The sequence below is a fragment of the Rhodnius prolixus genome, unplaced genomic scaffold, assembly GCF_049639745.1.
Source record: "Rhodnius prolixus isolate KJV_2025 unplaced genomic scaffold, Rpr scaffold_1, whole genome shotgun sequence".
Lineage (NCBI taxonomy): Eukaryota > Metazoa > Arthropoda > Insecta > Hemiptera > Reduviidae > Rhodnius > Rhodnius prolixus.
The window spans coordinates 7573635-7590891 of record NW_027411581.1 but is presented as its reverse complement, the minus strand read 5'-3'; the positions used below and the strand labels follow the sequence as shown (position 1 = coordinate 7590891).

At 37.0% G+C, this 17257-nt stretch overlaps 2 protein-coding genes and 1 long non-coding RNA gene across 6 annotated transcripts in view; 2 read left to right on the top strand and 1 right to left on the bottom strand.

Annotated features, from left to right (window-relative positions):
- LOC141453662 (uncharacterized) overlaps positions 1-17257 on the top strand; it is a 354403-nt gene that overhangs the window by 31216 nt on the left and 305930 nt on the right. The window lies entirely within an intron of this gene.
- Positions 1-17257, top strand: part of LOC141453605 (uncharacterized) — a 122993-nt gene that overhangs the window by 15713 nt on the left and 90023 nt on the right. For all 4 annotated transcript variants that reach the window (XR_012458096.1, XM_074127029.1, XM_074127035.1 and 1 more), the window contains one exon: positions 11506-11553. The gene's annotated coding sequence lies outside the window, so the exon portion shown is untranslated. The remainder of the gene's footprint in view (positions 1-11505; positions 11554-17257) is intronic.
- Positions 861-15809, bottom strand: LOC141453568 (uncharacterized). The gene is made up of 6 exons (XM_074126949.1): positions 15112-15809; positions 13917-14365; positions 8935-9128; positions 7245-7362; positions 5854-5918; positions 861-1357 (listed from the first exon to the last, which is right to left on the bottom strand). Exons 1-6 carry the CDS (start codon positions 15502-15504, stop codon positions 1008-1010), a joined length of 1569 nt encoding a protein of 522 aa, XP_073983050.1. The 5' UTR covers positions 15505-15809; the 3' UTR covers positions 861-1007.

The window sequence follows — 17257 nt, the reverse complement described above, 5'->3', positions numbered from 1 at the left end:
GGTAAATTTTGGAGTTTTGCAAATGGTTCTAATTTGATACCTCTATATCTCTGTTCCTATTGTTCCGATGGTAATGAAATCTTCAACAAATTCTAGAGAAAGGTTAGCTCTGTAACTGATATAAACGGCACAGTTCTAGTGGCAATAGTTAATGAGATATAGAAGGTTAAATTTTGGGGGTTTATAAATTTGTTCAATTCCAAACCCTTTCTATGTTTCCCTATTTGCTTTTTTATCCGTTTGGCCTCTTCTAATTTATTGTTCTGTTCATTAGCTTTTTTCATCTTTATGCTAGCAAAGAGGTTGAGATAGTTGCAGCGGTAGAATGAAGCGACTCATATTATTGATCCAATCGGAAGTCCAAGAGTTATCTCGTTGCGTCTGCTACTTTCTTGGTTCAGGCATTCTGCTGAATGTCTTTCTCATTCAGACTGAATCACTCAATTTTTGCTCATTTTCAGGAGATCCCTAAACATTGCTGAAAACTCCACATTAAGTTTAGAAATTACTTTCTTTTTCGTTTTATTAAAGTCGTGTGTCAACATCTCAGAGGTCTCAGATGGCGTTGGCCTCCGAAGAGTGTTCTCTCGGTTTAACTATCGTCGTCCATGAGCTAGGAGATGAAAAGCTAAGGGTCAGCAGCTGGTTTCGATCCAGGGATCTGCGTGTTCGAATCCAGTATACGCTAACCACTGAGCTAGTCCTTTTCCTAATGGCTGTCTATTAAATTTATTCTAGAATGAAGAGCGAGTAATAATTAAGAACTATATTTTAATTTTTTAATTAATTATCGATAATAAATAGAATAATTAATTCTTTTTTTAAACAAATTTTAATAAATAACTGAATAAAAATTAAATTAAGCAATAATTTATTTACATTGAAAATATATATTTGGAAAAATAAATAAAAATTATATTTATATAAAATAATTATAAAAAATAAAACGATCACAATATAAAAAGTGTTTCTTATTTTATAAAAGCCAGTTATTGATATTTACAACTTTACTTTCTATTGTGTGAACTTTTATTGTTCTCATTATCAGTATTGTGGGTATTGTTGCCGTCTAAGTTGTCAGTAAAACTTTTTATTGAGCTTATAACATCATCAAATGTAAGCACAGGCTGATGTTCATAGTTATTTACAAGGACATCATCACCGGCCATGCTTACTCCATCGGTAATTATTGTTGCCGTTGTTGTTGTTGTTGTTGTTATATACTCATCATCAAGATAATCTTCACCGTTGGGATTCTTATCGTTATTATCGTGGCTTATATGTTCCATGCATGGTTGTTTCACACCATATTCCTCGATAAGTATTTGTTCATCTCCTGCCACCTGGTTTTCATTATCTGAAACAGTTTTTTTTTCGTGTTTTATTTGTTTTACAATTGTTTATTTTATTGCACAGATACAACCTATCATATAAAGTAATTGCCAATTTTTTTAGGCGGGTCTTAACGTACAACTACCAATTAGGAGTCGTGGACGGGACGGAAGCTCATACTTTCACTGTAAACAATTTCTCCTAACAAATAAAAAGTAGCCATATACTGGATTCGAACTTGGATCCTCCCACTTACAGAGCCACGCTCATGACCACTAGACCAACTTCCGCCCCGCAAACTATTATAGGTATAAGTACTTTAGGAATTAAAGAGAGAGTGAGAGAATGAGTAAGAGAGAACTTCTAGCCCTTCCGTTTATACTCTAGAAAACGTATGATTTTTGTTAGGAAGTCAGGAGATTAAGTTCCTTGTCTACTTGCTAATATAGTTTGCAGCCTTTTACTGCCTTTAGGATTCGTTGGAGTTTAGTTGTACTTAAAGGAATATTGAAGCTTCGTCAGGATCGAAGTGTGAAAAGCGCAGGTGGTGGCAGTTGGAATGGATGGGAACATCAAAAGACGTTATATTGCAAAGGAAAAAGGATACTCCAATTGCAAATCTCGACGCCAGTGGCACTTAAGATGTCTAGGAGAATGGCCAGAAATATTTAGGGAAGATTGGGTTCTGTTGTGCAGATATGTGGAATTAGCTTGAAGCGGATTAAGTTACATCAATATGGCATTCGGTAGGATTCATTGAAGGAAGCGTTGACAATAGTATGGAGGATTTAAGATTGTCAGACTTGGATCTAAGGAAGTAGGAGAACTTAGGAGACCTATATTAAGTGCGGCCATGAAGTAGGACTTCCCTTATAAGTTAAGCAACGATTAATAAGGAATTTAATTTCGGAAGTTTGGATGGAAGGGGAATCTGCAGAAGAGCGTCCTGGTTGTTCAGATCCTTTATCATCGTGGGAAGAGTCCAGAATGGAATTGGAGGAAGGGCAAAGCGAGAAGTTACCTTAACTAAACTTTGGATAAAAAAGGTTTCCAATTTTAATTGCATTAATTCGTATTAGAGAAAGTATTTTTCAGTATTTAGAAAAATAATTTTTTTTCTCATTTTCTCTTGCTTGCAAAAGAAGTTATGTTCCTCGTTTTGCATTAGCTAGATTGCTGCAATTAAAGTTCATTTTCTGCCAAAATTTAGTAGCCAAGTTACAATTAGATTATATTTTTCTCAAATTTCAAGAATGTTGATTTTAGTAAGTTTTTTTTAAACTGTAATTTATTTGATTCTTGAATCACAAGAACAAACTTGGTTTATTGAATTATATAAGTTCCATTTCCAGTCTAAAATCTTTATTGTTGGAGAGATTTCTGTCCAAGCAAGAGTCCATCCTCAGTACCTAATACTACTGTTATCTATGTATATACTACTGTTATCATGTACTATTATATTTATTTATTATACGAAACACTGTATAAGCAGTTATCAATTTATTAGGCGCCACGATAGCCGAGCGGTTAGAGGCTAGACCCGCAAAGCTAAGATGTATTGCGATACTAGGCTATATTCCCAGTCTATATCTTTAATAGTTAATAGGAGAAATTTGACAGTAAATTATGTTTGCTAGTCGCCTCCGTCCACGACACCTAATTTGGTAGTTGGGAGGTAAAGCTCGCCTATAAAAATAGGCATTTCTTTATTTTATTTTTATTTTTTTGGTAATGTAACGCAGAGCTCTCTTTATTTAAGAGTATAAAACAAGTATTTCCGATGAAATTCTGCCTTGTCAATCAAGTTGAATTTCATCCAAATCACACAGATGGTTGGATTTGGTGTATTTCCGGGATGTATGAACGTGGAAAAGATTCCAATTGTGCGTGTGTGAAGGTAAATTCCCATTAATGAGGACAGCTCTCACTGGGAACGGGTTCTAAACCGTGTCACACACTCTGAGGAAAGAAAAAGACGTTCATCTCGGGTGATTCGTCTCCAGGAATAGGGGAATTATTGATTGGGAACTCTTACTCCTGTAAAAGAGAGATAGAAACTCTGGCCCAACTACTCCCTCGACCTGCTCCTACTTCTGATCTGAACTTCTTCTTCTGGCTGAGAATTTTTTATTAAATATTCTGTAGATTGGCTACAATAAAAGATATTTGTATTCCCCAATAGGGCGTCATAATAAAAACAATGATAGGTTCTTAACTGAATCGAAAGCGATCTAACATTTCCGTTCTTCAATCTCATAGTATTAGAAATAAGTTCAGTTCTCACTAATATTGCAAAGGTAGTAATATTATAAATTCAGTGAAATGGTACTTGAGAAGGAGGAATCCCGTCGTTAAGAAGGGCGCTAAGATCAAGTTACCTGGGAAACGGATCCCCTGGTAGTACTAAAACGAAGTATTAAATTTGAACTGAGTGAGAGTGGGCTTTGGAAGAAAGAGATGGAAACGTGTAAAAAACACTTTTAAGTATTCAGTGGATCTGGAAAAAAGGTATACTTAATTGTAATACTCTCAGTATTTCACTTGGACTGTAAAAGAAAAAAATCTGTCAAACCATCAATCAACAGTAAAGAAATATGGCTACTGTACTAGAGAAAACAATCCATCATGCTTCCACTTTAAAGAAATCTCTTCCACATCAAATTTATCGTGAATACATTTTTACGTATGAATAGTTATAATCTTACAGTAAATAAATAAAAATATGGGAAAATGTAGCACCAAATTTATGTATCCTAAAATTTGCAATGCTTTTTATTATGTTAAAACTTTTTACAGAGATATTTTATTGTCGGATAAAACTTTTATTTGAATTATTGCTTTTTCATTCTGCAGGCAATCAGCTGTTTGTAAAGTATGGTTTTATCGGCCGCTGAAGTTTAAACTGTAATTTATGTAAATTAAATAATTCACACTTAGTGATATAAATTTAAAATTGAAGTTTAGGTAGGGCCTTTGCTGACAGTATTTAATGTTTTAACTGTTTCATTTGTTTTCACTTATACATACAATTATCTCATAAAGTAATGCCTATTTTTTTCAGGTAGGCTTTACATTCAACTACCAAATTAGGTGTCGTGAACGGAGGCGACTAGCAAACATACTTTACTATAAATATCTCATATTAACCATTAAAGGTATAGACTGGGAGTATAGCCTAGTACCGCAATACATCTTAGCATTGCGGGTCTAGCCTCTAACCGCTCAGCTATCGTGGCGATTAGCAAACATACTTTACTATAAATATCTCATATTAACCATTAAAGGTATAGACTGGGAATATAGCCTAGTACCGCAATACATCTTAGCATTGCGGGTCTAGCCTCAAACCGCTCGGCCATCGTGGCGACTAGCAAACATACTTTACTATAAATTTCTCATATTAACCATTAAAGGTATAGACTGGGAATATAGCCTTTTTTTTTTTCTTTTTTTTTTTAATTTATTTAGCCATTTACAATCTGTATAATACACTATACAATAAGTAAATAAGGAGATAGAAGTATAGAGGCGTGAAAGGCAGGAGGAAAGAAACTGCCCAGCGGCAGCACTTTCTACAGGATATTTATTTTAGGCCTTCAGACTGCGAGGAAGTCGCGGGGCCACTGGCGATTCAGTCGGCGAGGAGGATTGTCAGGGATATCAGAGGAGGCGAGAGACTGTACTAGAGAAGGAATATAGCCTAGTACCGCAATACATCTTAGCATTGCGGGTCTAGCCTCTAACCGCTCAGCTATCGTGGCGACTAGCAAACATACTTTACTATAAATTTCTCATATTAACCATTAAAGGTATAGATTGGGAATATAGCCTAGTACCGCAATACATCTTAGCATTGCGGGTCTAGCCTCTAACCGCTCGGCCATCGTGGCAACTAGCAAACATACTTTACTATAAATATCTCATATTAACCATTAAAGGTATAGACTGGGAATATAGCCTAGTACCGCAATACATCTTAGCTGTGCGGGTCTAGCATCTAACCGCTCGGCTCGTGGCGTCTGAAAAAAAGTAATAAACCCGAACGGAGGGAAGGAAGCCCTCAAACAATACGTTATTTTGCAAAAATCAATTTAACCATCTGGATCCCTTATGGTGGTCGTGCCAAAGTTCAAGCTGATTAGATACAACGCTTTGAACTTAGCCAAAAGTAGAACCTTTAAAGCGCTAAAGAGGACTTAAAAGCTATAGGGATCTTCAGGGTTAAGCCAATTCCTCTCGTCATCACTCAACGTTTAGCTAGCAGGCCCCATAACATAAGCTAAGTGGTTAGCTTATTGGATTCCCACGCCGAGATCCTGGGTTCGTAACCAGCTACAATCCCATAGATTTTCTCTCTCCTTAGAAGTTTCTTACAGTTTACTGTGCAGTGATGGTCAGTGCTCTGTGTAACCAGAGACCGACAGTTCACTCAAAAATAAACAGCTGTCGCCAATGAACTCAAATGTTGATGCACTTTAAATTAAAAGAATAAATAATTAAGATATCCTGAATCTAACTTACTGATCATTCGCTCTTCAAATCTCCCGCCGCCAGGAAGTAGTGACGTTAGGACGCTTGGCCTTTTTCTGGAATCATAAAAGAATTTTAAACATTAGAAAATCACTCACACGACTTTATCTTAATACAATTAACTTAATTAAATTTTATTGAAACTATGAAAAAAATACTAAAAGAAATTAGTTTTAAAAACCGTCTCCATTTTAATCAAAGAAAATTATTTAATTTTCCACTGAACCCATAGATTTTAAAGCGCTAAAGAGGACTTAAAAGCTGTAGGGATCTTCAGGGTTATGCCACTTAGTTTGGTATTCCAAAACCTTCTACTACGTATATCGTAATTACTACGTACCACGGTAATCGTGCTGATTTTGACAAGGTTCTACGCTAATCCGAGCCCGATGGTCTCCGATAGCTTAGTTCGTCTACCCTATCTTATAACCTGGCGCTGGCCTGGCAGTTCCCTAATGGAGTGACTAATGTGTGTTATATCGATTGGAGTCTCGCCTAAGGGTGAATTCTCCAAACAAGTGGATCACGTCATTATTAATTAGTAATTAGTACCGTTTGCAGGCGTAAATGGCAAATAAATGAAATAAAAAAAAATATCCAGGTACTGGGAAACAATTCCAGTACCACAATACATCTTAGCTTTGCGGGTCTCGCCTCTGACCGCCCGGATATCGTGGCACCTTGTGTGAGTTTGTGAAAAATAATTCGTTTTGCGTCTTGAAAAAATCTCCGAAAAAATTCTTGACAGGATCTGGGCCTTCTTAAACATTCATCGTCATTTATCTCCTATCTCCTTCTCTTAGTCTTCATCTCTTTACAATGATCCTTCTTAGATCTTCTTCCACATTGTCCATCTACCACAAGCAGGGTTTTCTTGTCTTCTATTTCACCTGGAATCCCTCTGCCTCCATTCTTGGCCATATTTTTTTTTTTTTTGGAGACGGTTAAGAGGTTTTCATTTACTGAGTGGCCTCAGTTCTTCATTTATTCGGATCCTGCATTGCCCGCCTTCAATTTATTGGGCCACATATTTTCCTGACCACTGTTTTTCTCCGAATTCTCGAGCACTATTTCATTTTCTTTTTTTTTTAATAACCTATTTTTCACTAGCATATGTTACCACTGAGTCACTTCTGCTGGTTTACTGGGCCTTTTTCCTTCATATAGCTTGTCTTATTCTTGCATATACGAAGACTTAAACTCTTTTACTTCTGTTTCAAGCTCCTGTAGTACCCCCAGAGAACGTGTACAGGAAATCAGTCCAGTTTCATTACACACACACACACACACACACACACACACACACACACACACAAAATCACAAAATATCATTTTATGTATACATAAACATAATTTGGGCAGTAAATGGAAGGTTCTTTTACCTAACTTTAGTTGTTTTCTTTGGATAAAGATTTAGATGCACCAGCATCCGGTTTTTATGACCTGATTTCAGTTGATTTTGTGGTTTGTTTGATCTAATACCTCGGCCATTCTGGTAACCTGAAAATTACCATGATTATTTTTCCATTTTTGGTTATAGTAGATATAATATTTAAGGTAAAGTACGAGGGTCGTTTGAAAAGTCCGTGCAAAGTCAGAGAGATAACACCACTGGCGCGTATCGAGGTTATGTTTAGTTAGTAGCATCTCTTGGAAGAACACACACCAAGTTTCTGCCAGATCGGTCTATTTCTTTGTGTTTGGCATTCGTTTGAATCGAGGAAGTCGAGTGATTTTCAAGAAATGGACGAAAAAGAATTTCGTGTGTTGATTAAACACTACTTTATGAAAGGCAAAACGCCTCAGGAGACTAAAGAGAAGCTTGATAAACATTATGGTGACTCTGCACCTTCGATTAGAACAGTTTATAAGTGGTTTCAAAATTTTCGGAGTGGCCATATGGGCACAAGTGACGCTGAACGTTCTGGACGCCCGTTGAGGTTACTACTCCAGAAATCATTGATAAAATTTATGATATGGTGATGGATGACAGAAGAGTGAAGGTGCGTGAGATTGCTAGTGCTGTGGGCATCTCGAATGAACGGGTACATAATATTTTGCATCAACATTTGGACATGACAAAGCTATCCGCAAGATGGGTGCCGCGATTGCTCACGCTTGACCAAAAACGAAATCGTGTGAAGTGTTGCAAGGGCGGTTAGCAGCTGTTCCAGAAGAATCCGCAGGACTTTAAGCGTCGTTTCGTCACTGTGGATGAAACATGGATACATCACTACACTCCTGAGACCAAAGAACAATCTAAACAATGGGTTACCAAGGGGGAATCTGCGCCAAAAAAGGCGAAGACCGTTCCTATGGCCGGAAAGATTATGGCGACTGTCTTTTGGGATTCGCAAGGAATAATCCTCATCGACTATCTGGAAAAGGGTAAAACTATTACAGGTGCATATTATTCATCGTTATTGGACCATTTGAAAACCGAGCTGCAAGAAATACGCCCACGATTGGCCCACAAAAAAGTCCTTTTCCATCACGACAACGCACCAGCTCACACCTCAGCAGTTGTGGTTGCAAAATTAATGGAAATAGGGTTCCAACTCGTTTCACATCCCCCCCCCCCTATTCTCCAGACTTGGCTCCCTCGGACTACTATTTGTTCCCCAATATGAAGAAATGGCTGGCGGGGAAAAAGATTTTATTCAAACGAGGAGGTGATTGCAGAAACGAATGGCTATTTTTCAGACTTGGACAAATCCTATTATTCGGAAGGGATCAACAAACTAGAGCAGCGTTGGACGAAGTGTATAAGCCTAAAAGGAGACTATGTTGAAAAATAAAAAAGGTTTACCCCAAAAAATTAAGTAGTTTTTATTTTTGCACGGACTTTTCAAACGACCCTCGTATAATCCAGGGATTCTTGACGATACATTTGTTTGAATTTAAGCCCCCGAATGAAATGCTCCCTCATTTTTTAAAAATATAACTTCTCTCACTGCGGGAAAAAAAGTTATCTTCGAAGTTTTCTAGTTCAATGTCAAGTATATACTTCGTAAACTGGAAAAAAGAAAATGTATTTCCCCCTCATTCACAAAAAAAAAAAAAACTACCTACCATCTTCAAAATCATCATCCATAACTGGATATACATCCAACATGATCTTCAATGGTCGGCTCTTTTGATTTTCATCCTCTGGAGTCTCATAAGGATGGAAAATAGCATCAGTCAATGTTCCCGTACCGCTGGAAATTGAATCTATTTCTTCTTGTTGTGGTGTCCTGGTTGGTCGCACTATTTTATTGGAAAATCTGAAAAGTATTAAAAGAATCAGATCTTTAGTTTGTTTCTTGTTTTCAAACAATAATTTCCTTTTTGCTGGAAGTGTCCTGCTTGGCTCCAGAGTTGCTACAATGAACAGATATCTGCATCTATGAAAACACCAAGGCATGTAGTTCAGGTATAGCAGCTCTCCTCGCAACTTAAACAACCTCCGAAGCACAATAAAACTTAACGTTTCAGCTGCGCTACCAATAAAACTAAAAACCGAGACGGTATCATCCAGTTCTTCGTATAAAAGAAACGTGGCGGAAGACTTTGGGCAGACCGCAAAGACTCCTTCCGGAGAGCAGCAATTTAGCGCGAGTAAATGCCCATCAATAAAGTTATCAATGCAGAAATAAATAAATAAATAATCTATCGTGGCGCTAATGATCATAGCATCGACGTCGATGCGCCGGAGGTAAAAAAAATCTATCATAAAAACAGGCTATAGCAATGAAAAATGTTTTTTTTTTAAAAAAAATAATGGTCATCAGATAAACTTCAGGATAGAAAAATTATATTAATTAACTGCAAAAGTGTCTGTCAAGCCAACAACAACAACAATAATAAATGGCAACCAGTATTTTGGCTAAGCATTTCTTTTGGAAAAAAAAAGTATAGTGCTTGTTGTATTAATCTAACAGCTGTTCGCCTGTTAGCTAAATGTCAATTTCAGTCTACTTAGCTAGGAGATTTCGACACAAGAATTTGACTAAAGAATTAGTATTGTTTGTATTTTAAATTTTATTGTATAATCCTCAATTACGATTAAAAAGATCAGCACTTCGTAGTCGCTTCCGTCAGCTGAAAAGACTACTGTAGACAACACGTCACAACTCTCTAGACCAGTGATTCTCAATCCTTTTTTTCTTTTGTCGCGGCGGCACACTTTTTACAATTTCAAAATTTGGCGGTACACTAACAATGAGATAAGTCTAAAAGTATTTTACTTATCCATAATACACTGTGTGTAAATTAGTTTGTTTTCCATATAAAGCTATATGTACTGCAAAAAACAACAGTATATGTTTATTAAGAGATTAATTACCTACAAGTTAATTAATAAGAATACTTTTAATGAGTTTGAGCTTGATGTTTTTTGTGATAATTTCGTTTATATTTGGTCGTAACATATAAATGATAATGCTACTCTCATATCGTCTTCTACACTAGTCGCCTCCGTCCACGGCTCCTAATTGGTAGTTGGACGTTAAGCCCCGCCTGAAAAAATAGGCGATTACTTTACTTTACTCGTCTTCTACATTTAATATATAATTTTTATTGTGTGCATTTCTAAAATTTGGCGGCATACTTCAAAAACTTTCGCGGCACGCAGTGGTTCGAGAATCACTGCTCTAGACAATAAAATACTTAATTATGTAAGAGTAATAAAAGTCTTCTGGGCCTGTGGCATCAAACTGTTGGGGTTCAACCCAATTTTTGGGTGTTCAATCTGATTTTATTTGATTTGCTACCCACAAATCTGAACGGACTTGATAAATTTTAAGTCAAATTGTACAGAAGTCGTTGACTTTGTTAATTTAATACTTTTTTGTTCACCCTTATTTACATCATTAACATGGGACACCCATTTCCTGCAGATGGAGGAAAGTTAACAGCAGTGATTAGTAGTTAATTATTACATCCGGAAGCAAGTCAAATGGCAGTGGAAGGTTTCCCTTAAGAGTCCCTTTTTTTGTGTGGGTATCTTAGGACTCATTAATGAAGATAGCCGTGGTACTTCCTCTGGGGGTTACTTTCTTCCGAACTAGTTATCACTTTGGTGTTGGTCTGAGCTATCAGACAGAATTAATGGGGTTTATTCCAGTTCCTAATAGCCTTGTAATCGCTCGTCCAGTGGAAGAAATTTCACTAAGGAAATGTACCACGTTTAGTTCACCTTATTCGTCACAAGAGGAAGTAGCACAAACTGGCCAATTTTTTAATTTGGGTTTATTCCCCGGAAGTACAAGTTCCAAAGGTCGTAGGCACAAAAAAAAAGATCGCTGGTGGTGAGCACATCTTAAATGAGAATCAATCTACCGGAAGTGCCTCTTGCATTAAAGAATTGATTGTTTCCAATTTCCTTTTTAGCGGCATGAACGCTTAAACTAGGAATAACTTTAAGTAATAGTGTATTAGCCCATTTTTTCAGGCGGAACTTTCGTGGACGGAAGCGCAAATCATACTTTATTACCAATATTATTTCTAATTAATAAAAAGTAGTTACAAGCAGGATTTAAACTGAGAATCACCAATTAAATCCAAGCTTAATAACTACTGCACCAATTCTCGTCCCATTAAGAGTAATAAGTAATCTCGGATGCTGTGAGTAAAATTAATAGATTTTTTTTCTATTTTCAGTAAGCTCTGCCTTCCGGAAGGACTACCCATGAAGAAGATCTATGTTCGGTGAGTGGATTTTGAAATATATAGATATATGTAACTATAGATCCATTCCCGTAATACTAGATCTCGCTCATCTGATCTCTATATTCCCTCTCACCGTACCTCATCCTTCCTTATACGTGCTACCTCTCTCTGGAACTCCTTGCCTTCATCTGTCCGCCATGCTCCTACCCTATCCATCTTTAAATCCCGTCTATTCAGTTTTCTCCTTTCTATTCAGCTTCCTCCGAAATTCTAATTGTTTTAATTTATTTCCTTAATTTCTGCTGTTTTCACTTTTTATAAATACTTATTTATTTATTTATTTTCTGTTTAATCACAGGCCAAACTATTAAGGCCTCTATTTGTTTCCTGTATTTATTCTTAGGGGACAATTGTCCCAGAATAATAAATTTCTTTTCTATTTATATTTCTAAAGGTACGTCACAGATTATCCAGTGATTCCCCTCCCATCCAGTTTTCAGATCCCTTGCAGAACTGTCTTCTAGGGGAAAAGGGAGCTAAGGGATTTAGTGACGTGACTTTCTTTGATGGCTAATAAGTGAATATTCTGTCTTTAAAATTCTTAATTTTCTAGTCTATTATTATTGCAAAGATGCGGCATGAAAACTGCAAGATATCACTCCTTGGTTTACTATCTAGTTTCTAATCTTTATCAGAGCCTACAAAGTGTAGCCATGATCGTTTCTTTTTCTTCTGATTCGTGGTGAAGAGAGCCACAGACAATGTTCTTCACTATCGGAGTTGATTCAGACTTCGCTTTCCTGGACGTTGATCAATAAAATGCCTTTTCACTCTCTGATCGCACTTCAATAAGAGTTTTCCCTTTTTACCAAAACATTTGGTATTTCCCTGGTACTTAGCAAGAAAAGAGAAAACAATGGAGCTTAGAATCTACAATCACTACTCAGTCCTGTCTCCTCAAAAAATTGGAGTTTCATTCAATTTTTGGATACTGAGCCAGCTCCAGCTTCAGTGCGTATTGAAGAATAATTTGTTTTCATCCTGTTAAATCAACTTTCAGTTTTTCTTGTCCCCATCGTAAATCGAAACAATAGAAAATAGAACTAAGTGTACTTGATGTTTTTCTGAACCGAAGCCACTCGTATACAATCAGACGCTTTGTTTAAATTTACATGTCATACAGGATCTACAGTCTATTCAAAGATGACAGAGTGATTTCACGCAGCATCATGTGTTTAATATTGTCAATTAGATAGGTTATTGACCGTGTAGAGAGAGCCCTTACCCCCAGTATCTGGGGGGTTGGGTCTGTAAACGGATGTTCTGGTACTGAGCGCATCCGTGATATGATTGTCACTATGAGATTGGACATGTTGAGAAGAACTTGAATGAGCTGGGTGCAACACTCGAGCTATCAATCGGCTCATTAGTGAGTGGAATAAAGCAAATAATGTTGGAGGATACTTCCGCAGTTGCCAGCATCTGCGTAGGACCCATTCATAGGTTTCTGCTTTATGGTTCTTTGCAGTCCAGCTGGAATTGTTCAATCCCATCGCGATATCCTAGAGCCCTGGCTTCGTAAGTTGATAATTACGATTAATCAACGGAAGCTCTGACCACCTGATATTCACGTTAAAATTCACGTAAAACGATCCCTTCATTCATTTCAACCATATCATCCTTTCTACCGTTACAAAAGTTCGTTACCTCGGGCTTAACCTCGCCTAAAACGAACTGTGTTAAATATAAAATCTAAAACTAACATTATGTGACTGTGCTACTCGCCACTTGCCCCTATATGGACTTACAGACAGCCAAACACTCAAACCTTTATCGCCTCCAATCCCTTCAATCCAAAATCCTTACGCACCCTAGTCAGCTCTCCCTTCCAACGTCACTAACCACACAATGTCGGTAATCGCCTAATCCCGTCACCTAAAATTCCATTCCCAACTATCCTCTCACACGAATCCTTTAGTCCAATCTCTCACTCAGCCTCCACCCTCCATGCTAATCTTCTAAGACGCATGAAGGGTCGATGGCCTTTTCGTGTGACAGACGTGAAGCTCCTGCTCTATTGGCATATTACGACTGCCATCGCAGGATAGCTGTAGTTCTCGCCAGTCAAGTCATTGTGAGCTTATTTCTCTTCAGCCAATCAGCCTATGGACTGTTACAGATAGCCAACCGCAACAATAAGCCTATTGTGGCTGCGGTGCCGTGGGGCGTAGGTCCCGTCCCGTTTCAAATCTAATCTAATCTAGCCAACCAATTATTGCATTTATTTCTGTGCAAGTATAAAATCTCAAAAGAGATAACAACAATATTAGAAACTGCAGTAAAATATCAATAAATGTTAGTAAAGAAATGACAAAAATTGTAACAAAAAAAACATTTCCTACCTCGGACCAGTATCTATTTCCAAAGAAGATGTAGCCAGTTGATTTATTTCCGACGGATGTTTTGGTTTATATTTTACAAATGGATCCGTAGCGTATGCATGTCCATTTAGAAATGGATTCGTATAGACAGGTCCATCGGATATATGTCCGTCTAAATGTTCCGTTGGTCCTTTTACATAGACTCCAGTGAACTTTATGGTCGAACCGCCCTTCTTGGTAGATTTTACTGTCACAGCTGGTGGTTGTGACGGCCTAGCTGTCGTAGATGGTTTACTGGTCGTAAAACTGAGCACACCGGGTATGTTTTTCATCTGGTTATTGGTGTGTTTGTAATTCTCTAGTTGTGCGTATGGTCCAGAATATGAAGCTACCGACGGATGGGGAAAACGAAATGTCTGATTAACCAGGTGATGTTGATTTCTATTGATTATGCGTCCGCTTCGATTCGCCTGGAAATAATTAGAAATCTTGTATTAATTAATATGGGTAGAAGTTTTTATTGGTGCTCGAATGGATTTATAAGGTTGAGGAAATGTTTTGTCTTAATTTGCCGCGTGCAATCTAAAAGGCACTAATTGATTCTGGCGTTTTTGCGTACGAGAAAATGTGCCGGAAATCGACAGATAAAGCGGAATACATAAAAATCATCTGTTCTTAAAGATACTAGTTTTATTTGTGAATTGATAATTTTTATTTTACGTTTAAATAAATTAATTTTACATTTGATTGGTTTTTCGAACAGAAAAAAATTTAAAAAAAAAATCTATATTTCAATTTAAAGGGATCTCAATGTGACGTGAAAAATCTGGGCATCAGGGATTTATTTACCTTTTTATTCTGCAAAAAAAAAATCTATTACCTCTTCCTTCCGCTTATTATTTAAGGAATTATAATGGATTTATTCAGTACCCATGGGTTATATTCCAAATCCTAGTTGGAACATGTAAGCCGCTATTATTGGACCGGTATCTTTTATGCTTTAGAATCTTCTTATAGAAAGTAGATCTGCTTATTTTCTTCAATTAGAATTCATAGCAGTATGATTCGACGAAAAGGAAGCGAATTGAAGATATTCTATAACTTAGTGAAAAAATCGTGGTCTCGATCTAAGTCAAGCAATGTACAAATAAATGTACCCCTACCTTATATCCCCTCCTATTCCTTTCTAAACCCCACAAAAGTTTTATACTCTTACCTTAGAAATTGTTCTGCGGTTATTATGTTCAACAGGATATGCTCGGCCATGTCTAGAAGCAATCTCTTGTTCACTTAAAGTAACATTACTCTCCTCCTGCTCCTGCTCCTCCAGTTCGATAAATCTTTGTACATCGGAGGCGGCCTCAACATCGGAGGTGGTGGTGGTGGTGGTTATGAAAGCCTCCTGTAGGTCGACCGCGTCAACAGTACGAGATAATGGTCGTTGTTGATCCATTGTTGATATTATTCCGGGTTGTAATGTGGGCAAAATTGTTGATTGTAATATTTCTTCATTTGTACTCGATACATTATTATTATTTTCAAAATTAAATGGATCTAAATCATTAACTTTCATATTGAATCGATGTTTTGCTCCGAAAAATATGCCCATCTTATTTTGAATATCACGTTTTCCTGTGTATATGCTTAAAGCTGTTAAGCAAACCTGAAACAAACGTTAAGCGGTAACATAAATGAAATAAATAATTTAAGTTAACAATTCTTATTCTTTATTTCCATTTACACTTGAGTCTTCACCAACTCATCCTAACAACAAACTTCTCACATACGCAGACCACACCGCCTTACTGTCTACTAATCATTATCCTGTAATAGCTCACAAAAATCTGCAATCTCATCTCTCCTCATTAGAACAGTGGTTCAAGAGATGGGCTATTAAGCTTAATGAAAGTAAGTCGCAAAACATCACCTTCACTCTTCGTCGCAGTACTCTTCCTCCAGTCTTCTATAACCTAACACCTCTACCAGAAGTGAACGTTGCCCGCTACCTTGGGCTTTACTTAGACCGAAGACTTTCTTGGAAGCCCCACGCTAGTCTAAAAAGAACAGAACTAAACAGACGCTATCGACCACTTAAAAAACTCTTAGACGATAGATCAAAACTTTCTCTGGACTTCTATTTTGAAACCCATCTGGGCGTATGGAATAGAGGTGTGGGGGTTCAACTAAACGCTCCAATCTCCAAAGGATTCAATCTAAAATACTTCGAACTATCGTAAACGCTCCATTTTATGTCTCCAACCTGGACTATACACACTGACCCATAACACTCCTTTTGTCACACAATTGCTAAAACAAGATACAGAAAACTCCACTTCAGCCTGCAATCTCATATAAATCCTCTAGCTCCAAAATCTTTCTTCTAGAACTCTTCCTGACAACCCGACAAGACGCCTTAAAAGACAGTGGCCTCGTGATCTCCTCTCAAGTGAAGAGAGTGACTAACCATCTAATATTTGGGAGTGTTACCACTGGAGGTAACTTCTCCACTCATTTACTTCTACTGTTCACTGGATTCACTGTTACTTATAGCGCCAACGCGCTGATTGGCACAAATAAACGCCCCCCCCCCAAAAAAAAACCAACAACAAGAAAAATAAATTAAAAATTCATTGAGAATTCTTACGGCTTTTTCTTACCGCAATTCATCTAAGTAATTAATCTTTGAAAGTTGAAATTCATTGTAAAAAAATGGTTGATAACAAAACATTGTACGATACAAGTTCCATATATTGGGATATTACAATTGATTATGAAGGCGCCACGGTAGCAAAACATCCATACATTGTACTGATTTATCCAATCTTAAATGTTATGTGATTCGCTTTTCCCCATGTCGAACCTTTTCCAACGAAAACCCGAACCTTCAAGATTACATTATTTCCTCTTGCGTAGAGAGCAACAGTAGGCAATAAGTAAGAAAATTCAATTCTCACTTTGTTACGTCAACAGTGTATGCTCTTATAGCCATAGTTGTATGGTTGAAATGATAAATTGTTACCGCCTGTCTAAACCAACCAACACCTCATGGAGAACCGTTTCTCTGAATAATGTAATAACTAAGATCATATTTTTCGGCAGTTTTATCTAGCAAAAAAAATAAAAGAATTTACGAACTAGTATAAAAATTCTAATAAAAAACAGTTCATTCCTTATTTCCACCATTATGGAATATTGAGGAAGCCTTCAATACCAGAGATAGGCTAACATTTTTTATCTTTAATGGTAACAAAATATTCTCAAATTAGGAAAAAATAAATAAATAGTATTGATGACGTAGCAAGATATGAGCTAGGTAGTTCCAGCTGCTTATTGCTTTGTTAAGAAATTGAAATTAAAATCTA